The sequence below is a fragment of the Xyrauchen texanus genome, chromosome 5 (assembly GCF_025860055.1).
Source record: "Xyrauchen texanus isolate HMW12.3.18 chromosome 5, RBS_HiC_50CHRs, whole genome shotgun sequence".
Lineage (NCBI taxonomy): Eukaryota > Metazoa > Chordata > Actinopteri > Cypriniformes > Catostomidae > Xyrauchen > Xyrauchen texanus.
Window position 1 is genome coordinate 15,908,553 of NC_068280.1, and position 27,584 is coordinate 15,936,136.

The 27,584-nt window shown below is 38.0% G+C and overlaps 1 protein-coding gene across 2 annotated transcripts in view; it reads left to right on the forward strand.

Moving 5' to 3' along the window:
• The first annotated feature begins 1,026 nt into the window (after positions 1-1,026).
• glra3 (glycine receptor, alpha 3) overlaps positions 1,027-27,584 on the forward strand; it is a 112,731-nt gene continuing 86,173 nt past the window's right edge. For both annotated transcript variants that reach the window (XM_052127254.1, XM_052127255.1), the window contains exon 1: positions 1,027-1,097. In XM_052127254.1, coding sequence (XP_051983214.1) covers positions 1,027-1,097 — 71 coding nt within the window. The remainder of the gene's footprint in view (positions 1,098-27,584) is intronic.

Consider the following 27,584-nt stretch of genomic DNA (forward strand, 5'->3'; position numbering starts at 1 on the left):
GAAAACAAATGCGAAAATTTCAGGGATTCTCATTCACTGCATAATTGGACAGTTATTGAAAAAACTGTTGATTTAATCTCTTTGAACAGAACTGACAATGACAAATAAGTATTTTGTTTCAAAACAAATGCAATAATTTCAGGGATTCTCATTCACTTCATACCATTGTGACATTTTAAAAGTTGTTACATGTTACCTTAAATTACCTCAAAATCAACCTTTAGGCATTGCACACAATTCCTTCATGGGTCAAGAGCATTTTTCAATGCATAGTCACAAACAGGTGTTTTTTTTTTTAGAAAACAAAATCAAAAGTGGCTTTTGCTGCCATGGACCTTTTGCACCATTGTACCCTACCATTCTTAACCCTTTTAATTGATTTAATTGCATTTATATTTTACACTTAATTATTTATATTGCTACTGATACAAGAACATATATTTATATTATAATAGTGTGCTATAGCCTACTAATGCTGTTATAAATATTATACTATATATTACTACTATCAGACAACAGCCATGTCATTCAGTTGTTCTTTTCAATGAAATCAATCATCTAACCCATAGTGAATATGATGAACGTGCTGACACCAATAAGAGGAACGCTGGCATTTTCAAACGCTGTTGTCTCTAATTGTAAGTAAGCGTTGCATAATAATTACAGTGAGTGTGGAGAAGCGCACTGTCAGTCTGGCGCGCGCTGTGTGGGGCGGTCTCTGCTGAGACATGTCTGAATATGTCAAGAATCACTTCAGCTGCCGCACGCTCTTGCAAACAGCACTCATCCCCTGCAGTGGTGCTGCGAGGAAAGAGTTTAATATATGATGTTTAGCTTCGGAAGATTATGAGGGATTCCAAAACTGCTTTCTTTGCGATTGCCGTGTGCAACGAACCTACAGTGTATTGGAGTGGAGGTAGAACAGCCGGAGCGCTGTCCAGGGTGCTGAAGTCAACAAGACAGAGGTGCTGAAGAGAGCACAGGCATTCACACAGGAGTGTATGTCTATGCCACTGAAGTCTTGAGATGACTCGGAAAAGGCTGCGTTCTGTGGCTGCCTGGGGATTCATTGCGTGGGAAATAGGAATTTTGCTGAGGTAAGAAAACATTGAAAAATTAAAATAAAATGTTTTCGGAGAATTTTTAGGATGAATGTCTTTCATGCTGAATTCAGAGTTATTTTTATAGTTCATCTTGGCTTTTAGCATCTGTTGAATACTCTCTGGTTACTTGATCGTTCCGTCACGATATGTGAAGGTTGAATGTATCAAAATGCAAACATGGAAATACTCATTTTACGTTTGGAGAGGCTTTCTCATATTAAACCATTAAGTCTTTTTACCCGTTTGACCCAGTTCCAGTGCCATATTAGCACTATTCTCGTAAAGCTTATTTAGCCTGATTTATGAGGAAAATAAAATAAGCTGTTATTAATACCCATCTTCCCCACCGGGTTCATAATGGCTGTCGAAGAAAAAGGTAAAGTTTGTAAGGGTATTTTTTTTTAGTCTAACATGTGATATATTGTAAAAATTTGCATTGATAAAGCAATTTAGCGCTAAGGGAAATGTCACATCAAGAAAAGCACGCTCCCATGGAACAGAATAGAGATTTATTTACATAATTCTGAATGATTCTATATCGGATTATTTAGGGTGTTTCGGTGATCGCACATTAGTAATGAGGAATAGTAACCCTTAAACGCACCCGGGACCTCATTTCACCCTCTGTACAGCATCCTTTTTTAAATGTATTATTATTATTATTATTATTATTATTATTATTATTATTGAGTTGTGTCCACATCTCTTTAGTATTCCTCAATCTCTTATAAATAGTGTAACACAAAAGTAAATAAATAAATAATTAAATACCTATACATGTAGAATGGTTAAAGTACCAACAAATAGTTATGGCCATTAGAGACTAGGTATGTAAGAGTGGCAATGTCAGTGTTTTTTGTTTGTTTTGTTTTTTGTACTTCCATAAATTATATTTGTATGATTATTTCAGATCTATATAAGTTTACTATCATGGGATTATACTATCTATTTCATTGTTTATTACAAGAGGAATGAGTCTATATTCATACACATAAACACAATATCATGTTGATTTTCTGTACAACTATGAATTAAGAACAATGGTGAATTATAAGTATGCCATGCATGTACACTTACATATTATACATGCTATTTCTTACTCAAGGTGGCGCTGTTGTTCCAGTGATTGACTTTATTTAAACTTGACATTGCTATTTGATGAAGAAACAACATGGTAGTAAACGATAGCATGTGTTACACATGAACAGGATGATATGACTCCTGTCATTTGGGTGGGCTAATTATGTAAGTTGTGCATCTATTAAAATCAATAATTGCCTGTGAAAGTACTTATATGTAACTTAGCTTATGTGTATCTTATGTGTTTCTTATGTGTAATATGTAGGTCATATGTGTAATATGTAGGTCAATATGTTTTTGAAAGCCAGTTGTGTCTCTGGAAATTTCAGTGATAAAGCAATAGATCCTAGATTTGTCCCGATTTGTTGCACTTTCTCTTTGATCTTTGAAAAATAAAATAAAATAAAATGTATTTTATTGTATTATTTTCTAATTGTCTTGAAAATATTTGACAAAACTGACACTATTTTGGCATTTTGTAGATCCATTTGTGATAGATATAATTGCCGGGTCTCTAAAGACCTGAATATGCAAGAGTGTTTTTTGGAAATTCCCTTTTATTTAACCAGTAAATGGAACAGCAAATTATGTGATGTAAGTAAAAGGAAAAGGATATTCACCGTTTCCTCTTTGTTCAGACAGAAATTGTTTATAATGAGTAAATGGAACTTTCAATTTAATTGTAAATAGTAAAATACCATTTAACCAGAAGTGTGTTGAAGAATTGTATTTCTGTATACTGATACTAAGTCCCAGTGGAATTTTACGCTCCTATGAGGTTCCTTGAGGTTATCTGATAGTATTCATTCAAGCACAGTCAGTCACTTAATGATTAGTCTATTTTCACTCTGCAATCCTCATTTCCTCCAGCCTTTCTTCTTGATATTGCAAGCATCTCTCCACAATATAAAATTGGCACAGAGAGGAGGATAGGTTCTCTTGAGCTATGCTGAACCCTCACAATTCTTTTGGCTGATGATGCTATGAATTTTTAATGTTTGATTTGTCGACGATACTTGGGCTCATACAAGCGTAATGCCCTGCATTATTAATATGTTGGCACTTGCAGTGTCCATGTCACTTTTGTATTGGTTGGCATTCTGACTACCCTGAGGGAGAATTTTACCTTAAGCAATTTCAGAGGAAGTTGTTTGCAAAGAATAGCTGGATACATCTCATTCCACAATGGAATACCTTCAACAATCCATAATTAATTACAGTGTGCAGGAAGCATTAGTTATCACTACCAAGTCCCAATTTAGAATGACTACAAAACAAAGTACTTACGTGTAATGTACATTGATAGATATGTTAGTGAGCTGAAACTGGCCTTGGAACTGTAGCAAGAGCAACCAAACAAAAAGATTGGCCCCCAAAATTTAATTTTATAGACTACTGTTTGTCTGTGAGTTAAAATTGGGGCATAGCCCAGATGAAGTATCTAAGGAAAAAGCTCTGTTATAGAATATATAAGAAATAATCAGGTTCCTATAACTGATTCCATTGAAGATTTTATCCATTAAAACTTTATCCATTTCATATTAAGCAACCCGATATTTCAATAGTATAATACCAATGTATTCTCCTGCATAAAATACATAATGTTGTATTATAAATAAGTTTTATTTCAAATTCACAGAAAGAAATACAACAAAACAAAGTCCTCACCACAGATAACCACACATACATCAACAGACACAACAGAACAAACAGCCCTTAGCACAAACACACTTAGACAGGGACACATTTAGAATGTGTAAAGACAGATATAACAGCTGTCATTCTATTCTCAGAGAGGATGATGGAACATGGCACAGTAAGTTATTGTGTTCCTAGCCCAAGACCACTCAACACAGGCCTACCATGCCCCTACTTGCTAGCTAGTCAATATGTGCCTCTGTGCTGACATGAATTTGGATGTGCTGTTTTCTTTAAAGGGATTGCTGACCCCAAAATAAAAATCATCATAATCCACTCACCCTCATGTTGTTTCAAATCCATATGACTTTCTTCTGTGGAAAACGAAAGAGATGTTAGGCAGCATGTTTGTCTCAGTCACCATTCACTTTTTTTTTCTTTTTTTTTTTTACATATACAGTATACTGTATATAAAATGAAAGTGATTGGTGACTGAGGCTAACATTTCACCTAACATATCCTTTTGTGTCCTAAATAAGAAATTCAAAGTTTGGAACAACATGAGAAAAAATTATGTCAGAATTGCAATATCCCTTTAAAAACATAAATAAACAGGATCCTGGAACAGTCAGATAGTAAATGTCATACCCAGTGTTAGGTGTAAATTGATTGCAAAGTAGTTAGTTACTATAATGTTATTAATTTTTAGATTTCGGGCCCTATTTTAAGAGCACTATCACTACTGTATGCCATATGAAGTTTTGGTATTTTTGTGCAAGCATGTACTAGTGGGTTTGGCGAAATTGCGTTTGCAAAGCGCTAATGGGCTGAGCCAACTGCAATTTAGTTCTGAGGTTCTTCTCCGGGTACCATCATATTATGTGCACTGATCAGCCACAACATTAAAACCACTTACAGGTGAAGTTCATAACATTTATTATCTGATACAGAGCTGTTTTGGTAGCATGAGGGGGACCTACACTATATTAGGCAGGTGGTTTTAATGTTGTGGCCGATCGGTGTAGTCCATTCCCTGTCAAGCACCATCGATATAAACAAAGATAGCACATTCATTTGAACAAGTAGTGTAAATGGACTGTATGCAATGAATAATAATAAAACATTTTTTTGAATGTCAGGGATATTTCTATGACAGTGATACGCTTCTTTTATAAGCATAGAAAATTTGGTACTTGTGAGGATTTGGATTTATGCTCCAATACAATATAGAGAATGTAAGTATATTATTATATTCATACATCTACCAACATAAATAATATATAGTTTTAAAGGAATTGTTCACCCAAAAATGAAAATTCTCTCATCGTTTACTCACCACAATACCATCCCGGATGTGTATGACTTTCTTTCTTCTGCAGAACACAAATTCAGATTTTTAGAAAAATATCTTAGCTCTGTAGTTCCATACACTGTAATTGAATGGTGACCAGAAATTTTAATCTCCAAACATCACATAAAGTCTGCATAAAAGTAATCCATAAGACTCTTCATAAGTGATATGATTTATGTGGGTGAAAAACAGTCCTTTTTTACCATAAATCTCTACTTTTACTTTCACATTCTTTAGTTTTTGGCATATCACCACCTACTGGTCAAGGCTGGTCAAAGGTAGAGATAAAAAAAAGAAATAGACTTAAATATTGATCTGTTTCTCACCCACACCTATAATATCACTTCAGAAGACATGGATTTTTATCACTGGAGTCTTATAAATTACTTTAATTCTGCCTTTATTTGATTTTGGACAATTTTAAGTTCCGGTCATCATTCACAGAGCTGAGATTTTCTTCTGAAAATCTTTGTATGTGTTCAGCAGAAGAAAGTATGTCGTACATATCTGGGATGGCATGAGGGTGAGTGAATGACGTGGGAGTTCATTTTTGGGTATCTCTTTAAATATCCCTTTAACAGTGACTGTGTCAGAATAGACGTCACTTCTACTAGTCAATTTTGAAACATGAAATGCATTTATTGAAATATGAAAAAAATGTAACCAAAAATATTTCGAAATTCAAATTACACTTCAAAATAAATGAAACTATAATCAAAATAACAAAGTGGTCCAAAAAATAAATAAAACCAAATCCAATCATTATACTCTCTCCAACTTCACCTGTCATCTTTAATAACTGATAAATAAAAAATAACTTTAAAAATGAACTTAAAATGCATTGGTAATGTGATTCATTTTTGATTATGTACTAGGTAAAGTTAGTAATCTGAAAACCACTTCAGAGAAAGTCATTAATAATTTGTAATGAATTACACTTTCTTTTTAAAAAAGTAACTTGCCCAACACTGAAAATAATATGTTATAGGCAAAACGGTAGGTAGTGGAGAACGAGGAATGAGGATCTAAACGCAGCTTTTAATAAAACACAGGGTCACAGACCATGACAACACATGTGAAGACTTACAAACTATTGTCTTGATAATAAAAAAATAATACTCTATTCCCAAAATGTATGCACAAATACATAAAGTAAAGGCAGATGTTGGTTTACATTTGTGCTGCTCTCTCTTTCATTGTCTATCTGCAGCACCGCTCATTGGAGTGGAATGTTCCAATAAATGAGAGCAGCTCATCCCTGAGTGGGTTGAGCATCTCATACATATAGTTGCAGTTTGCTGCCAGTTTACCATTTACCGTGTGCATTAATACCAATGGGCCAATCTTATCCTCCGGATCTCATTCTTTAAGAAACCACTCGGCTTCCAACAGCACTAATGCACTCTTTGACTCTCCCTTTAAGGGGTATTTTAGTCTTTTCCTTTGTGTGTTTAACTCTTCTGCCTTCTGTGCCAGCTCGCATATTGTAAAAGGCAGATTAGGTAGCTCCCATGAATTTTTTGATAAGATTTTGTCACAAAGCAATGATTTCACTTTGAGTTATTCTGCCATCCCTGTTTCTCTTGAATACTTTCTTCAGAGTTTTTGAAAGCCGTAGAAATAGAGCGACATTGAACTCTAAGCCGCTTAAAAATGTTAAGATTTTGTAAGACTTTTCTGTATCAGGAGGAAAATATCATGGGACAAGAGCTCTAAGAACTGACACGTCTATATATATATAAAACACAAAACAAAACGTGAAAAACTTTGGCTTAAAAACTATTTAAAACTCAATTAAATAAATTTGAAACTAACACAGTTTAATTTAATATGCCAGAATGAACACTATTAGAACACATTTACTTTTATTCAATTAGCAGATGCTTTTATCCAAAGCAACTTAAAAATGTAGGAATGTATTTGTATATAATTGAATTGATGAATTAATTCAACAAAACTATTCATTCTAGGGGTACAGTAATATAAGAGGTGTAGCAAAAGAAAACATTCCAGAATTGCTGAGAAAACTACAAAAGATATTACAGAGATGTAAGTGAGACACTGTGAGACAAAAGAAAGATATCTTTTGTAATAATTTATTACAAAATAATTTATAAAGTAAAAAAAAAGTACAGTGGCAAGAAAAAAAGCATGTAACCCCTTTGGAATTAGCTGGTTTTCTGTATTCATTTATAATAAAATGTGATATTCGTCTTCATCTAAGTCAAAAGTATAGACAAGCAATGTGCTTAAGCTAACAACACACATACAATTATAATATTTCATGTATTTATTGAACACATCACGCTAAACATTCACAGTGCTGTTGAAAATGTTAGTGAACCCTTAGATTTAATAACTGGTCAATCCTCCTTTTGGCAGCAATAACCTCAACAAAGCATTTCCAATAGCTGTGGATTAGACCAGCACAACATTCAGAAGGAATTTTGGACCATATTTCCTTACAGAACTGCTTCAGCTCAGCCATATTCTTAGGATGTCTGGTGTGAACAGCTCTATTGGGGTCATTCCCAAGCATCTTTTTGGGTTAAGGTATGGGATCTGACTGGGCTGATGTGGATTATTTATTTTTTAAGCCATTCTTTAGTGGATTTACTTCAATGTTTAGGGTCATTGTCCTGCTGCATCACCCAACTTCTGAGCTTCAGCTGGTGCACAGCCACCCTGACATTATACTGTAGGATATCTTGATAAACTTGGGAATTAATTTTTCCCTCGATGATGGCAAGCGTTCCAGGCTCCAAAGCAGCCCGGGATGCTCCCTCCACCGTACTTCTCTGTTGGGATTATGTTTTCATGTTGGTATGTAGTGCCCTTTTTATGTCATACATAGTGCTGTGTGCTCTTCCCAAACAATTCAACCTTAGTTTCATCAGCTCACAAAACTTTTCCCCATTAGCATTGTGGAGTGTCAAGGTGGTCTATGGCAAACTTCAGGTATGCAGCAATGTTTTTTTTTTTGGAAAGCAGGGAGTTCCTTTGTTGTGTCCTTCCATGGACATCATGCTTGTTTAATGTTTTCCATATAGTAGACTCATGAACAGAGATGTAAACCGGTTCCAATGATTCCTTCAAGTCTTTGGCTGTCACTCTAGAGTTCTTTTTTACCTCACTGAGCATTTTGTGCCATTTGAGTCATCTTAGCTAAATGGCCACTTCTAGGTAGAGTATAGTATAGTACTAAATTGCATCCATTTATAGGCAATTTGTCTTACTGTGGACAGATGAATATCTAAGCTCTTCCAGATAACTTTTTAACCCTTTCCAGCTTTATGCAAAGCAAGCATTTCTGAGATCTCGTTATTGTGAGGCATGGTCCACGTCAGCAGATGTTTCTTGTGAATAGCAAACTCAAAGTGTTCACGTAATTTTTATATGTCAAGGTACCTCTAACCCACACCGCCAATCTTGTTTCATTAATTGGATGCCATATTTGCCAACTCCTGACTCTAAGTAGCTTTTGCTGGCATCATTAGTCTATGCTTTCACATACTTTTTCCAATCTACACTGTGATTATTTGAATTATGTATTCAATATGTACAAGAACAATACAATAATCTATTTGTTAAAACAGATTGTGTTTGCTCATTATTGTAACTTAGACGAAGATCAATCCAGATTTTAAGACAAATTTATACATAAATGTGTATAATTCCAAATAATTCACATAATTTCCTTGCAATTGTAAGTGCATTAACAGTTGTTATTCAAGTGCTCAAGGAGGAGCACTTTGTTTTCATTCTACCATCAAGGTTCACTGAATGTAAACGTTTTGGAGAATGATTTTGTGTCTATGGACATCCTCATCAAACAATTGAAGCCTCAGGTGCTGCCTATATGATAGGAGCCATTAAAAAAAGTCCTTTTCTACTTAAGATCAAATTTCTTTAGAATCCTGAAGTGACTTTTCACGCCAACATAAGTTTATCATACAAATATATAAAACTCTTAATTTTATTTTAATCACCATATCAAACATCAAACACCCTACATATCATCTCTCAGCTGTTATGTTGCTTTTTAACAGATTGTTCACTTGTCCACACAAGTTTTGTGGAGGTGATGCAGTGCTAAAAAGCTGCCTACATTAGTTGCATGGGAGCTTCTGGGGCTGTAACCTGAGTTAGGCAGGCTGGTCACGGTTTGTGCATAGTGGCGAAAATAAACTATAACTGTGACATTTAAGCCGCCACTGTGGCAGTTGATGCGTTAAGCACAAACCTCAGTCACACATCAGTGTCACTGCTGTCACATACTGTGGAGTGTGAGTTCCTGTTTTTCTTAGCTCATGCTTATAAAGGCAGTCAACTGCATCTACTACATCAATATGAAAACCTCTCAGTCAGGCTTGAAGGGGAGCTCTTCCCTGTCCACTTAAATTGTTTCCTGTTTCCTTTTGGCTTGGCAACACTCTCTATCCAGGCTGAAGTGCACATCTTGTAAGAAAGTATTAAATACTACAAGTACAAGCAATTCCTAAGTCAGGTCATTTGATAACAGCTATTCTTAGCTTGGGAACATGCTAGAGACCAGTCTGAAGACCACAGAAGAATTTCCGTGACAGGTTTTTAAACCTTGTGCATTCTCAGTGATGCAACTGCTCAACTGAGTGGCTGAAACCAAATTCACATACAGTGAAAAGTGAATTTTGACTGTCTCTACACCAGCCTGAGCTGTGACGTGCAAATAACGGGGGCAGAAGGGGTGCAAGCCCCTTTCATTTACTAATCTGAATGTACTTTTGGTTGTCCAGAAAACAAGTTTAGTTTAATAATTAAATTAAAATGGCTAAATAAAACAAAATTAAAATCTCACAATAATCTCACAATAGCAGTAATAATGTGTTATTATGAGGTTTCTTTGTAAATTGTGGGCGTATTAAAAATAAATTAAGTGTAGGTGCCTTTAACAGCGTGTGGTACAGCAGATTGGTGGCGGATTCCAATCGCAAGTGATTCACTATGCCGGGCTTCTTCCGAGGTACAGAGACCTTGAAGTGGGTTCTCTGAAGGGAACAAGGAATTACAGTATGAATGTACCCTTCGTCTTGTGGAAGGGCCCATTCATTTTCTTACTTTCGTTTTGAACGAGCTTTAGAGTGGTGTCCCCTCCTGCAGCAATGCCCTTTGAGGGAGCAATAATGTAGTTTTGAATTTGGCTCGGAGTATTGAAGTCGTGTCATGGAAGAATCGGCTGGTTTTTTTTTATTCTGTTTGTGTTTCATGAGGTTTATATGGTTATAGCCTATTGCTTGCATGCATTGTAAAGTCTTTAAAATGACACCCATTTTGTGTTATTGAGGTGAGCAGTTATTAATTATTTTTCAGCACGAAACGTCAGTTGTATGCCAAAAAATTTTGTTTTATTATTTAAGCGACTCAAGAGCAAACCTACAGAAATGTCCTCATTTATTTTCTGCCTGCAATAGCAACATGTATAATAAACAAAATGTAGCTTACATTTCCTGTTCACAATCTCTGAACAAATGTTTGAAGCTATAATAAGGTAATTTAAATACTTTAGAATCCAGAAATTACATAGCTTGCATTTCTTTTGTTTCTTTTGTTATAAACCATCCAGCTCAAGGCAGAGTAACATGAAGGGGAGGCCAGATGTGGACAAGATTTATCAAAGATAAATATTTATTAAAAAGCCAAAGAAACATAATCAAATATGTAATACAAACATAAATGAAAAGAAAAACAAACAACAATAAATCAGAAAATTCAACTGAAACAAATAAAGGTGATGGTAAGCAGTGTTGGGTAATATTACTTTTAAAAGTAACTTGTTAAAATATTGCATTACTCCTTAAAAAAAAAAAAAAAAAAATATATATATATATATATATATATATATATATATATATATATATATATATATATATATATATATATATATTAAACAGTTTATGGAAAGCAAAGTGTTATGTTACGTTTGCATTACTTTTTTCTCACAGCCACTTTTTTTCTGCTATGCTGCTAATTTTTCCATACAAATAAGCCATGCATTACATACAAGAGACATTACAGGTCATGCTAGCTCCTGTACAACAATCATGTCAAAACAACATACTAAACAAACAGATATTTAGAAAGTTTACAATCAGTAGGTCTTCATGTCATATTTATTATAATCAATATCATGAATAAATAAATATGAATAATGAAGAATAACCACTGTCTTACCTAAAGCATCAAAGTCCAACACTTGAACCTGTATCATCCGTCATCACGTGCTGTGCCCATCGACAATGCCAGAGACAACTTGAGATATTTTTCAAAAGTCAGGATAAAATTAAGTGGTGAATGCCAACATAACATGCTCAAGAAATGTGTCTGATAAAAATATATATTTTTTTTCACTTAAGTCATCTCAGTGCAAGCTTGTTTTGTTTTGATCCACGGTGCATACAGATGCCACTGGTTGATCGCATACAACTTCAAATGCGCATATTTATACATCTTGAATAGAATCCTTTTTAATGCAACCAAACTGTCATAAAAAAAAATTTGTTTATAAAGAAACTTGTTTATTATAAAATAAAAATGTAGAATCTTTTTAGAAATGAAGATGTTTTCTCTGCATACTCAATGTAGAACGTTGCTCGCAGCCACTGATCCAGAGTCAGTTTTTCTTATCCCATTTGCCTAGTTACAGGGAGTTGCAACATGGAGCAGTTCAGCTGCTTAAGTCATTTCACCCGGTATATCACACCATGGCCAGTGGAAGTCTAGTCTTTTAATCTCTCTGCCTAAACGTGTTTACTGATTTTTAATGCATTGTGTATTTACACATGAATCATTTCTCTTAACCGAATGTTGAATGTTAAATGCTTTAAAGCAGTTTGGATGCAAGCTGATCCTAGAGCAGTGGTTATGGCAGCTTTAAAACAAAGCAATTTTGTTGCACATAAAGTCAGTGATGATTCCATATTGTATGTAACTATAATCATGTCATGGCCACAGGAAGACTTCTCCCAGCTTATGCCTGTGCTATATTATACAAAAACAATGTGTGTTTACACAATTTAAACCAATTTTAAACCAACATGAGTCAATCATAAAAAAAAACAAAGATTCACTTACACCTTTCAATTAGGAGGATACATTTCTTAAATCTTTTGGTTTGGTTGTAATAACAGTTTTTAAAACATAAATCTCAAGGTGGGCTAAAAGAAGACTTATTATGCTCTGTCCATCACTGATAAGCATGGCCCATACTCTCTAGAACAACAAAACCTATAATGCACACACGTACTACCACATCATTAGTCTATGCATCTCTGCTAGGCTAGCCTCACACTCTCTAGAACTACAATGACCATCATGCACTACATCTCCTCGAAGTTTGCACTTTTATGGGGAAAGGAGAGGTTTACAAAATCAATGCATTACTTTATTTAAAAGTAACTCTGATATTATGGTCTAGAAAATATATGTTACTTTACTTGATACTTGAAAAACGTAAACTGATTACTTAACGTGCATTACTTGTAACATGTTACCCCTAACACTGCTAGTGAGGGAGGGCAAAAATCTTTGGGGAGAAGTGCCTTTTTGTAAGCGTGCTCAATCCAGGACTCATCAGGTAACTCATTGACTCTACCCTGGAAAAAAGACACCATCTGGTGGACAAAAATAGCTTCCACACCCAGGGTCGTAACAATTTCTGAAACATATAGTTAGCATTTTGGCTGTGTACTCACAGAACAACACTAACACACCAATGCAGGACTATAAATTCAAACCAACACAGGTTAGATAAAATGTCCACTCTATTTATTGTGTTGTAAAATCATCAACAGATTAATACTCGATTGCTGCAACATTTCTGACATCACATGGAACACCTGCAGTGTAAACATCTTGATTAATTATAATGGGTGTGGTTGTGTTGTTTTCAGTGATAGAAACTGTACACGTTTTTTTTTTTTTTAGAATACTTCCTTTAACTGAAGGAGCTATCTGATACAGCCAAAGACAGTTTTGTTTTTGTTTAAACAGACTAATCCCTTTCAGAAAAATACCATGATATTAACATTTTTAGAGATAGGCTACCAATTCAAAACCATGGTGATGAGGTCAGAATGGAAGCAGTAGAGATAAAATAATAAAGTGAGGGTGTAGCGATGAGAAAAATGAAAACATTGAAGACAATAAAAATATTAGAGCCATATATATATATATATATATATATATATATATATATATATATATATATATATATATAAAGAAAAAGACACTGTGTTGTTACATGGTATTGAATGAATTTATTCATATTTCATGATACTGTCATAGTACTCTAATATACTTAAAAAAAATACCATGGTTTTACTAACACATGTCAAAAACATGGTATTATCAAAGACCAGGTCTGAAAAAAGTGTAAAATATGGTGCTTTTGTTAGGAATATAACAGAATAGGCTATTATTTGTCCAAAAAGGAAATAATGGGCGAAATACATTTTTATAAAACAAGAAAAATTATTAAATACTCAAAAAAGGAAATAATTAGTTTATTATATATAAGAGCTACTCTTTAAAAAAAAAAAAAATTTTAAATAAAAAATAATCTTTTCGCACCTGTCCCAGCTTAGATCTGTGCTTGCCACTGAGCCTGAGCAGAGTAGAGCTCAAGCTAATATGGCCCTCTTGATATGCAGTGTGGCTCTCTTGATATGCAAGTACATTTATATACAGTATATATACTATATATGCACCATATAACTACCATTTAATACTGTAACAATTAAGTACTTTATATATAATTTGATTAATGTTTGATCAAAAAAGTGAGCAGTGAGTAATGAATAGGTTCTAATGGGTTGTTTATTATAGGACATGGTTCTGCATAATTAGACATACGTACAATCCCCAAACAAAGTAGTTAATAAACTAAATCTCTATGTGTGCTGGGCCAGCTTGATCAAATAGCTTAAACGACTAGTGACCTGACTCATAATGTGTATCTGGAACAGGAAAGGCCAGAGTTTATTTAACTGGTGACTTAGCCAATCTATGTGTGGATTTATTTAAACTAATGACCTTAGATAAGCTCCATGTGCCATTGCCAGATCTAGCTAAGGCTTACCTTGTTTAAAATGGGCTTCTATGTGTCATGACTGAAAGCAGACTTTACTGTGCAAGCTAATAGAAGAAAACCCCAGCAACCGCCTGAGCAATAGCATCTTCTGGGAAACACAGCAAGTACGCAAGCTGATTGAATGTCAAAGGACCTATCAGCTTACATCATACGAGCTGATTGGCTTAACACATCACATGTAAGTGAACTGACTGGCTATAGATAACAAGTTTAGAACCTATCAGCTTGCAATATGTAAAGCTTCATGGCTGAGTTCATGAGTATCTCTCTGTTATGTGTGTATGTGTGTGAGATGGTGCACATAAAGGATATTAAATAACAGAAGATATGAAGAGAAGATGAAAGTTACTTGACAAAGACCATCTTCTGTGTATGCATTGATACAAGTATTTATGCAGGGTATCCACGGTCTTGCTTTTGTGCTACAGACAATCAGTTCCTTGTTTGTGATGGAAACTAATATGAGTGTAAGACTATGGGAGCTTGCAAACACAATGAATTAATTCAGCAGGTGTATCAGAACTCCTCTTTCTCTTTGTGCTTCCATGCATCCCATGAACAGTAATCCCAGTAATTTCTTCTCTCCAGTCCATGGCTGGCATTTCATAAGTCTAAGGGAACACTTAGTGTTGTGAAATTGAGAGAGCAGTTAAGGGCATAGTTCTAGAGGTTGTCTAGGCAATTTTCCATCACTGGGCCGAATGGTTACTGTTCTGTACTGATCCGGGCTTGTTAACGTGGTTAGGGTTTCTTTATCCATTATGTTGCTGTGAAATCATGATTTGAATGGACTGAATGGGCAAGTGGGCAATCGTGAGTCGGCATCTACTAAAGCCTTTCTACCAGTGTTTTTGCCATGAGTATGGTTAGCTAACTGTACTGAGAAAACTGGGGCTCGGTTTGTAATCGTACTATGTTCAAGTAGAAATAGTACTAGAACTGTTTCTCTCTGTGCTCAGAATCATTTGGCCCAACGGTGGAAAACCACTTTTTCCTCTAAAGGTTCTGAGGGATTAGTCACAGATATATTACATAGATCTTGTCAGTAGTGTCTGTTGGAGACCAGGTTTACCAGACATAATTCAAACATCTGGCAAAGGAAATTTCAGTGCTCTGGAGAGTGAGAGATTTATGCAGTCAGCGTATTAGCCATTTGAGTAAAAAAGAAATGAGGGACTTTCATGAAATATGGAGAAAGAGACAGAGAAGCCCTAGGGACTCCCGTCATTTCAGTTAGTGTAGTAAAACCAAAGTACATAGAGGAATGGAAAGAGTATGCAGTTTCTCAAAAACAGAAAAGAGTTTAATACCCACAGCAGTGAACTTTTCCGGTACCTTGACATCTACCACATTCCCAGAGTTATTGGCATGTGCCACCTCCCATCAGAAATATTTGCATCAAATCAAATGTGTTTTCCTGGAACTACTGGCGCTACTGATAATTTGTTGCATGAGCAGGTTCAAAGACATGGGTTCTGGTCCCATGGAGGCAGTTGTTTAAATTTTGGTAAGCGCAGATTAATTTCAGCTGAAGAACTTCCAACCTAATGTGCCGAATTCTGTGTGATCAGTCTGATTGCGGGAAGGTTGGAAAAGAGTAAAGAAATGTTGAGGCACTGAGAAATGGGAGCTGATGTGATTTGGCTGGATTCAGGGTGACTCTTCACCAACCAAGATAAATAAAAAATGCTAGAAATTGAAAGAATGTTGAAAGTATTGTGGTACAAATTATGACACTACACCATTGCCCTGACATTGTCCCATACATATAGTGCTATAGTGCTTATCTCCACAAACACATGCACTATAGCACTATATGTATGACACTACCCCATTGCCCTGACATTGTCCCATACATATAGTGCTATAGTGCATGTGTTTGTGGAGATAAGCTAAATAAATTGTTTGGACAGAGATACAGTAAGCGGAAAAAACTGAATGTTTACAAACACAGAATATCCTTCATTGCCAGTTTATACTTGTCTCACTGGCAGGAGTAAAATGTTGCATATAACAGACAGTCATGTCTGTTTAAGGGAGTGAAGAAACAGAGCATTGATTTCTGTCACAAAACCAGACATAGAGTATGTTTGCATTCTGACTGAGAGCATACTCTAGAGGTTCTCTGCTGCTGAGCAGCTCCTAAAGAAGAAAAATGCTGTTGGGCAGCCTTTACACCTTTTAACACCAAAACCAGGATGTTCTGTATTTTAATAAGCCAAGACTCCACAGGGCAACTCACGGAATTTATTCCAGTCATCTAAATTTGGCAGACCAGGATTTAGAATGTGTAGCTGCTATACAAACTGATCTTTGCCCCTACTGCTCAGGCCAGAGAGCATGTTCTGCCTGGCTGGAATTACATTACATTCCATTTGCCTTGTGATGGACACAGACAATCAGAGAGTCACATCATGGCTATCTGATCCATGATTAAATTGATAATATTTACCCTTACATGCCTCTCTGCACTCACTCCAAGGGATCTGATTTGGAAGCACCTTCATGTCACATTCATTGTAGTCAGAGGTTAAAATTGGGGGAGGCTAATAATGCTTTGTGTGTCTGTGTTGTAGTAGTATGGCTCAGTCAGTGTATTACTTTTACTGAATTTATTGTAGTAGATTGAAAGACCAAGAATGCAAGGACATCAAGGATCCCAGCACAATATAGAGCAAAGGATTGTGTGTGTAGCCTCGCAGACCCAGAAAATGTATGTAGTAAAATGACAGTTGAACAAACTGAAGTACAATCAAACAGAAGTATTTTAATAGTAGAAATAAAGGCTTGGGATATTTATGTGGACTTCCATCTGCTCCAATTACTGCTGAAAACCCTCAGGCAAACATGTCCACAGAGTCTGTATCAATGTGCTCAGATTTACTGCTCCGCTCTTATTTACCCATTTATTTACTCCGCTATGTTTTTTTGTGCATTTGCATTTCCATATGCCTGAACTAAATTCCAGAGATTGTGTAATGTTGTATAAAATTAAGAAAACCTTCCTGATGTTTTTTTTATTTGTTTTACTGGATTGCATTTATTTATTTCAATGTATAATTTATCTGGCTTACATATAGAGGAATACACTGCAAACATCCTTTTCTAAATAAATATTTTTGTCTTATTTTCCAGAAAAAACATCCTTAAAACAACAATCAAAGCAAAATTACATAGGAACTGCAGGTGTTTGAGTTGAACTCAAGCAGAGGTTCAATAAATTATGGTGATTGCAGCAGTTTTCCTGCTAATTTAATGATATTCATCTGGCATTCAGAGATTTATACGTGATAAATATGCTTGCAAATCTGAAACACCATAAAACCACGTGATGCGCTCTGCTCTATCCTACTGTATCTCTGTAGTGTGCGTGTCGATTGGTCTTCCCTCGATATTGGTGCTTACCACAAAACAATTGCAACTGATTTTAATTCTTCTCACAATTGTCTAGTTTAAAATGCTATGGAGGAAATCAAACATTCCAAACTGTAAACAGCACTGACGAGGTAATTGCTAAAGACTAGCATTAATCTAACCACAGTAATAATGAGCCATCCATGGTCTTACTTATGCTTATGCAATATTAATACAAGGGCAAGTAAATAAAGGGCTTTCCCCTTAAAAAATTAAGTTTTCCACCTAGTCTCTAGGAGGTCTAGACAGTCTCATAACAGTTATCATAGAAATAAGGTGTTAATTAAATTTAGCTTGATTTTGTATTTCATATAGCATCTTAAAGATAAAAAAAAATAGGTCGAATTCAAAATGTTACAGAAAATTAGAAGGAAAATGACTCAGAGAACTAAAATACTTTAGATACCTAAGAGTATAATTTATATAACATAGTTTAACAATAAGCTTTTTATTGTTACACAGCAAAAATCTCATGCAAATACTTTAAGTCTAAAGATGCATTGTTTTCCATATTTACATTCAAGCTACACAAGAAAAGGTAGAAAGTCTGCTCCCAAACGTATTAAAATCACATGTTTTGGTGCTGCTCTTTTAAAAGAGATGTCTCATGGAGGAGTATGCTCCCGGAATCCCCTAAAAAATATGGTAACAATATTTTACTTGATAGTCTTGTAAGGTTAGAAGGCTAGAAATGCCCCTCCTATGTGGAAAACAAAATATAATGTACATAGTTTTTATTTCTATCTATTAATAGCTTATTGTTTGATACCCTTAGACCCTGATGTTTTCAAATCCAAGATATGCCCCTTATACTCAAAGAATCTTTCTAGATTTCTCAGAAAATAAGACATTAATTTTACTTATCATGTAAAAGTATTTAGTTTTTATGATGTTTAGATATTTTACCCTAAAATATCAATTGGCACAATAATGTTGACCTTGAACTTGAAAGTAGTTACAATAATAAATAGACAATAATGTTTGTTTATTTGTACATGCATGAAAATTCACTGCTCAAACACATACATGAACACCATTGTCATGATTTTAATCATGCAAAGGTGTGCATGTTTAACATAAGACCACAATTGGGAAGGCAAGGTTATTTGACCACTTCCAGTCTAGATTTGATTTAACAGAAAAGTCCACCGATCAGTTCACAGAATACTGAGTACTTGTATCTTCTCTCTGAGGCAAGTTCATTTTGGAATCTCCAAGGAAATTCACTAAGGAAATTAGTTACAAGTGGTAAGGATTGTTAGGTTAGGCTAATCACTTTATATGAACCACTTATGTTATGCCATTCCTCCTTTATAAGTTACTTTGGATGATACACTCTGCTAAACTAAGTAACATGTAAAAGCCTGAACTCTTGCTTCATAGTTTGACACATCTGATACAAGATGGACAAAGCCTATTCAGACAAGCAATCACAAGGACTGCATTCCAGCAGGGTTCCACCAGGAAATCAATACAATGTATAAATGGCAACACAATCCATTTTATGAGCAGCATAACCCTGTATCCAAATCATTGTGGTGATGCATACCACACAGGCAAATAGGAGCTTGGGGATTAATCTACTTTCGTCAAAATACTGTTTAACATTCAGTTGCACCAGCAGTGAGTATTCCAGCATGCTATGAGAATATAATTCTGTTTCTTTTCCAAGACCTCAAAATGAGACTTCAAAATGAAAATGTTTTTTGTTCTGTAGAAAACGTCTAGGTTACTTATGTAACCTCTGTTCCCCGATGGAGGGAACAAGACATTGTGTCGGAGAAGCGGCACTAGGGGTCTCTCTTGAGCGCCGATATATGCCTCTGATCTATGAAAAAAGGCCAATGAGAAGTTGGTAGACGGTATTTGCATACCCCGCCCCCGGACATACGGGTATTTAGGCGGGGCAAATACAGGAGTTCATTCAGGATTTTTCTGACGAGCCGGAAATGGTCTGGCCACAACAGTGGCTCGGCTCAGCGACGTGGCGGGGAAGACACAACGTCTCGTTCCCTCCATCGGGGAACGGAGGTTACATACGTAACCTAGACATTCCCCTTCTGTCGCTCTCTCCACGTTGTGTCGGAGAAGCGACACTAGGGGTCCCACTTCAATCATGCCATGCACTGAGCCGTGTACATGAACTGCTGATACAGAAGCGGGCAGGTATTCTTACGTGCAAACGCGACCAGCTGTATCAGGCTGCACGTACCCTTCCCTAATGCACCATTAAAGTCATCAGAATCCTTCTGGTTACCCTAGTGAGGGGAACAAGGTGATGCTTGCCAACCTGGGAATGGGCCAAGCCTGGCTGGGCCTCTTTTCTCTCTATGTTTCTCGCATAGAGCAATTACGGCCGGGGCCCTTACATGCATTAAGGGAAGGGGGGGTCTTACCCCGTTTCCTATTCTTTCAGGGGGAGAAGAGCCTGCGGAGACCACACCTACCCTGCAGGGGAGGTAAAGGTGGTGAATACATCACATGACCGTTTAAGACCTATGTGGGAAAGTTGGCGCTTTCTAAAGTTGGGCCAAAAGTAAAAAAAAAACAAAGTTGCTACAGCAGGGCGACCGAGGCAACTGGAACTGCCTAAGGGAGACACGGGGGTCCACTCGTGAGGGGACAGTACCATGGAAATTACACACAGGGGGAGTCTGAACAGGAGGCCTTAACCTGTGGAGCACCTTTTCCAGTACAGGGTAGATTGAGTACCTATAGTGGCTTGGGTCGGCGAGTTCCTCCGCTGAACGGGACGATACTGACTCAACTCAGAGATTGTAGAATCTTGCGAAAGTGTTAGGTGTTGCCCACCCTGCTGCTCTACATATGTCTGCTAGGGAGGTGCCCCTGGCCAGTGCCTATGAGGACACAACACTTCTGGATGAGTGCGCTCGTCGGGAACATGCTTGGCCGGGAGGGAGTTAGCCTCCGGGCGCCTTTTAGGAACCTGATAATTAAGTCGTGCTTACCCAGAGACTTGCCGTCTATTGTGTCGTGGTGAGTCACGATGGCGGCGACATACACCTTGAGGGTGGAGGGGGACAGCCTCCCCTCCAGCCTCTCCTGTAGGAACACAAGCACTGACCTAACTGCACACCTCTGTGGGTCTTCAGCCCAATTCAAACCAATTTGAGAACAGGCGCCACATTAGGGCATAAAGATGCCTGGTAGAAGGGGCTCTGGCTTGGTGAGGACTTTGTACTGATACGACTGGCCATCAAACGCGAACCGTAGAAAGGGTCGGTGTTGTGGCAGAATCGAGATGCGAAAGTATGCGTCCTTCAGATCTACCGCTGCAAACCAATCTAGATGCCGGACACCAGACAGAATCAGTTTCTGGGTGAGCATTTTGAACGGGAGACAGAGCCCGGTTGAAATCTCGCAGGTCCGAGATCGGTCGTAAGCCGCCACCTTTCTTGGGTACAATGAAGTAAGGGCTTTGTAGAAACCCTTCTTCATTTCGGTTGGAGGGACAAGCTCTATCACATCTTTGAGTAAAAGAGAGGCGATTTCCTTGCGCAGAGATTTGGCATCTTGGCCGTATACTGCGAAGGGTGGCGGAGGCCTGTCAAACTGAATTGCGTAACCGAGTCGAATGGTCCGGTGCAGCCAGCGTGACGGGTTGGGCAGTGAAAGCCACGCCTCTAAACTCTGTGCTAGGGGCACCAAGGGGACGAGTATTTTGGATGTACCCGGCAGGGCTTCGCAGCGGGGCGGAACAGGTAATATGTCATCGGGAGGCAGTGGTGCGTCCCGAGGCTTTGGTGCTGAGAACAAACTCGAAGCACTTACCTTGCTCCACGCACCCGGTAGGGGGCGGGTTTGTGAATGAGGAGGAGGTCCGATGTTGGCGTCCTCTGGACTCGTCAGAACCGGTCGGCCGGGGAACATTCGTGGGGCTGAGGGCGGAGGTACTGCATTCAGGGAGCCGGGACTGTTGAGATCTGGTGGCAGAGTGCCGGTGACCCAGACACAAAAGGAAATAGCTCTATTATTCCGTGAGACGAGGGGCGTCCAACTTCTGCGGGGAGTTCGACGCTGGGGCTGAGAGCTGGGCCCACTCTCTTTTGTTAGTTCAGGTGGAGCACCGCTTTCTTTCTTTCTTGAAAGCCACAGGAGGACGCCCTCGGTGAGCAGACAGGGAATGGCCCCTGGCGGCAGGTTTGCAGCAGGGCAAGATGTGTGAAATAGACTCAGTCTGTTTCTTCACCGCTAAGGACTGCTAGGCGGAGTCGTCAAGTGGTTTTGCCGAATGGACGGAGCTGGGAGAAGGGAGCGTTTGATAAAGCATGCTTTGTCTGCCTCCTATACTGCGACCAGGTCCAGTTCATGTGTTACGTTTCTGTACCACGAGGGTGGCCATCGCCTGTTCGAGTGCAGTTCCTGCGGCACGTCAATAACAGGACTACCCAAGTGCAAATTATGAAGTGCCTTGGCCCGGTGGACTTGCAGGAGGGGGCCATGGCGTGCAGGGGGAGCGGTCTGGGACCGTTCTACCACCGAGGGTAGCGAGAGCGGAGGAGCGAGGAAGCTCGGCTTGCTCATCTCGTCATGCACGTCCGGGAAGGAACCGGGGGGGGGCGCGGCTGTGAGCGGCGCACATGCCCACAGAACCAATTAAGCCCGGGGAAGCATAGCGGACCTCCGTGGGTCAGGCTCAGACTGGGTGGCAGACCCGAAGGTGGCGGCCCAGGCGAGTTATCCGCATCAGATGCTGCTGTGATGCTCTCCGATGCAGCAGTGAGTTCGTCATCCAATGTCGAGGGACAGGACGGTAGGCTGTTAATCGGACCGCACTCATCCCGAGCTCGGAGGAAGCAGGCAAGCATGCCGGGGAACCGGGAGGTTTCGAGGGGATTTACCCGGCGAAAACGTCCTGTTATTCTCCCCAGATCGCACCTGCCCCAATCCTGTTGGAAGGAGGCGAGGTGCGGGGGGGCGGCTGAATTGGCTTTCTCTCACTACAAGAGAAAGCAGAGATTGCAACGCTGCCGCGTTTATGTTCTCGTACTGAAAACATAGACCATTCATAAAAATGCATAGCGTCAGAGGATTAAACAGGAACTGGTGTGTGACTCGCAGCAGACTGCATGTTCGACCATCGACTACGAAGAAATTTTCCGAACGAACTCCGGTATTTGCCCCGCCTAAATACCCGTATGTCCGGGGGCGGGGTATGCAAATACCGTCTGCCAACTTCTCATTGGCCTTTTTTCATAGATCAGAGGCATATATCGGTGCTCAAGAGAGACCCCTAGTGTCGCTTCTCCAACACAACGTGGAGAGAGCGACAGAAGGGGAAAGAAATCTTCTTGTAATTGTGCATGTATTTTGGCTGCACACTCTTTTGCTCATCTGCCAACATAACAGTTTATAAGTGGCTGTTAAACTTCGGTTTTGATTGATTTGGTTGATCCATTTTCTCATATTTTTTTAACTCCATGGTTTGAGGAATGAGTTACCAGGAAGCAATGCATGCTTTCTAAGATATGTTTGCTATTTTCAGGCTGGCTCATTTGACAGGATTTATCATCTTTCTGAATGTCATATTAATGCTCATCCAATAATTCTCAATGACAAAACAAATCTAACGATCCAAGAATGAGATTGTGTGAGACAGTGTGGCAACACATGAACTCAGTTTCTTTATCTACTTTAATAAATGACTAGCACCTTTACAGGAAAAGACATATTAGCTGATGCACAGTCTATGCCCGTCAGCTAAACAGCACATGTCCCATCACCATCTTACACAATTTGCAACTCTAAAATGACAATGGGCAACATTCATAGAAGGTGAACCGCTACAAAACAAAGGAGCTAAATTGTGGCCAGCCTCCTCGCATTAGCAGAGTAAGACAGCACAGCGAGCACCATGCTGACAGGTCAGGTCACACTGCTGTGGATCCACGTTAAGGGTGGGAAGCAAGAGGTGGGGTGAGCGGGTTGTTTGTCCCACAGCAATGACAACCCAAGAGGCCTACAGGGGGTGACAACAAAACTGCAGCTAGATTATGTTCACACTATCTGATGCTTTTCACAGACAGGCTATGAAGCATAAGATGAAATATAAGTGAAGAAGCTATTCTATGGTTGTATAGTTATTGTAATGCATGTTGATCTGATCTGATGCAATAAGCAGTAAGCTGGAAGATTTTTGGATTCAAAATCAAATGATGCATAAAGCAATCATGGAAAATATTGAGCTTTTTTTTGTGAGTGCGCAAAATGCAGTGCAAAGTGCAGCGCAAAGTGCTGCGCTATGCGCAGCGACCGTGCTCTACGGCTTATCCAATTTTTATGAGAGAGCTAATTCTAAGCACTATTCTCGTGCCAACGGATTAAGAGCAAGTGGGTGTGGGTGGGAGTTCTGTGGGTGTATGCTTGCAAATTGTGGGTATATTGTCCAAAAAGCAAATTTGGGACCACTAGGACAAACTCCATAGCACCACCACCAGTTCAAAAATTCAGTTTTATTTTGTGTGTATCTTTTAAACCTTTTGTTCTAGAGACACAATTCTATATATAAATTTTTTTTGTCGGATCACTCTCAGGAGTCAAATAGACTCCTTACATTTAAACCTTGCTCATTATAGTGGCCGCTGTCCATTAGATTATGATGTTTACATTTTAAATGTTTTACATCCTTCAAACTTAGTATTTGTCCAAACAATGGCTCAAAAGAATCTCCAGAATGAGCCGCACAGAAATTATTATAATGAATTTAGATTTTTCCCTTTAATGAGGTCGTCATAAAACAGGAAGTGAGGATGTATCTCGGCAACCCATTGTCCTAACGATTTGAACTCTTTTGAAAGCAAGTCTTCAAAACCTGCTGACTCTCAGCTTGGTATATCTCTTGGACCTGGAATGCTTATGGCAAAGTGGCACAGAGGTCAGTGTGCTGTCCCTGTGTGCCATGGACATCGAAAGGGTACCGGTTTGAACCTTGTAAACCATTGAGAATTTACAATGTACATTAAATCCTTTCTATGCTTTCTCTCTGTTATTTTGGATGTCAGCAATATCAGCTTTCTGCCATTTTAATATTAAGAAATGTGTCTTTTAAACGCTTTGTCAAATTTGATAGATTGATATGCGTCTTCAACATCATGTCATCAGGGTACCTGAGCAGTTTGGAGCAAGCACCACATAGTGGTAAAAATGATTAGGGAACTTACATTTTTAATTTTTTTATGTATCATTGATTCCTTTATTTTAGGAAATACGAGGGGATTCCATACCCCTGGTTGCAAGAAATATCAAAAAGCATCCCCCTTGTAAAACCACCATCCCCTTTAGGTCAATTCTGTCAGGTATTACTTAGAATTAAACATGAAAGTAAAAGATTAAATTTTCTACATTTGATAAATTACAGAATGTAAATAAGGGCGATTAGCCAGTCAGAATTTGATTTTGTCATGTGTGGGATTGCCAGATTTCTAAAGGTGGAATCCCCATTTATATCTTGACACTTGAACGGTTTGGAAATATCAAATCAAATAATTTCACTTTATTGTCACACTACCATGTACACAAGTGCAACAGTAGGTGAAATTCTTGTGTGCAGTTCCGAGCAACATAGCAGTCATGACAGTGACGAGACATATACCAGTTACAGTAAACAGCATACTTGCACAACACAATTTACATATCAAATGTACACATACTTACACAACACAATAATTATATACAATGTACAGTAGACAATACACACAATATACAATAATTGGGAGTATATGAAATATATATAAGTAGTTGTATTGAGGAGAATATGTTGACAGTCCAGTGTGAGATTATAGATGAATAAAGTGCAGTGCTAATTATTGATCCTGATAGATCAAGTGTTCAACAGTCTGATTGCTTGGGGGAAGAAGCTATTATGTAGTCGGCTGGTATGCATCTTCAAATATTCTGCCAGGGTGATGCTTTAGTCATGCGATTTGGCAACCTTGAGCACGCAAGCACTCTCTCTCCACTACAAAAAGACTCAGGTTCCTGAAAACACTGGCAAACAGGTATGTCGGAGATGACTTAGTGTTCACACGAAACTTACACCACTGGAGGTAATGCATCAAAAATGGCCAAGAGAACAGTAAACGAAAATGTTTTGTCTTTCTTTAAAAAGAAGAGAACAGAAGATAAGATATTGCTATGATGAGTGTACAGTTACAAAATGTACAAATGTTTAATTCAACCAATTTTCAGGGTTTCACTCAAAAAACGCTTTTGTGTGTAGAACAACTTTTTTTACACCATTTAAGCATCCTTCATAGAAACAGTCCAATCAGTTTATTTATGTGTTTTTCTTGTCTTAAATTGTAATGTAGCACATCATGTGAAGCATTCAAAAAAGCTCAATACTTTAAGCCCCCATAAAATGATACTTGCACTTACCATGAGTAAATATATATTAATTTATAATAATAATCATCATCATAATAATAATCAAAATAATAATTAATTAGTCATGGCTGAATAATAAAGGGGGAGGGCATTATATACAATAGTTGAAAGCTTTTAAAGTTTTTCTTTTACTATAGCAAATAATACATGATGTTTGTAGACTATTAAATGACACCAAACAAAGAAAGCATAGATAAAGAGAAATGGTTGCTCTGTGAATTCAGTGACAGTAGGTCAAAAGTTCTGCTGCTGCTGTTTGTGCCTACCAAAGTTCTAAACACTGCCCCCAGGGGCCAAAACTGGAAGTGCTGTGGAATGGTTGGGTACCAATTTCCAGAGAAGGATATAGCTGCAGGCAGATCTTCAAAAAGGGGTGGGAGCTCATAACCTCCAACCAAGATATAGGGAGCCCCTAACCTAAACCTTTCTCTAACAATAACCATGAGTGGAAGTGACGCCCCCTTTTGGAGTTGTTGCAACCCCTTTTAGGAGTAACCTTCAAGATTTCCAAAAGCCCTCTTTTGGAAATCTCCAGCCTGCAGACATCCCTACTTGATCCATGTAAAAAAAAAAGAAAAAAGAAAAAGAAATCTCCAGGTTTCCATTGGACCAGAACCCTTGTCTTGGAGGTTGCTCACACAACTTGCTATCAGGGAAAAGTGATCATATTTCAACTGATGCAAAAATGTCTGATGATGTCTGGTGCTTGTCAATATTTCTGCAGAATGTGGTTGATTTCAGGATATATGAACATTTGAAAGCAACTTGTCAATTGCCAGTGAGGAAGTATAGTGAAAACTGTATTATAATTGTGTGTGGCACATGAAACAAGTTTTATCATTGTGCTTAAATAAATGGAATTTGTGGCAAATTCAAACCACTGAACAGACTATCAATAAGCAAATTACATATTACAGATGTTGTCTATGTCGATGAATTTGTGTGTGAATCAGAGAAAAGGTGTCTGTTTTGCATTTATGCTTTTATCTGGGACTTTATCTGCGACGAGAACGAGTGTGTGGAGTGTAAGAGTGTTTTAATTAAGTCAGAGCTGTCACATTGTAAAGGTTAAGCTATAACTCTTACTCTATAATGGCTGGACTGTGAGCTGATGCTTTCAGTTAATTTGTCTCAGCTGTCCTGTTTCTATCAATGAAATGCTCCCTCTATTTCCCTCATTCATTCTCTCTCTCCTGTCTTCTATTCCCCCTCTTCTGTCTTTTATTCCTTCAAGTGGTCATGTGAAGACTTCTGAAGATCTGCCTGTCCTCATTTTGACATATCTGTCATTTTGACCCTTTATATCATCCCTTTGTATCTTTTTTTTCTATTCTTTTTCTTATGTGTCCTCACAGTCAAAGTTTTCACAAATATATTCTGATGTGAATTAGCCTCAGGGCTAAAATATAATATTATCCTCAGGGCCCAGAAATAGTGGATCAAAAATAGCTGTCTGCACACTAAA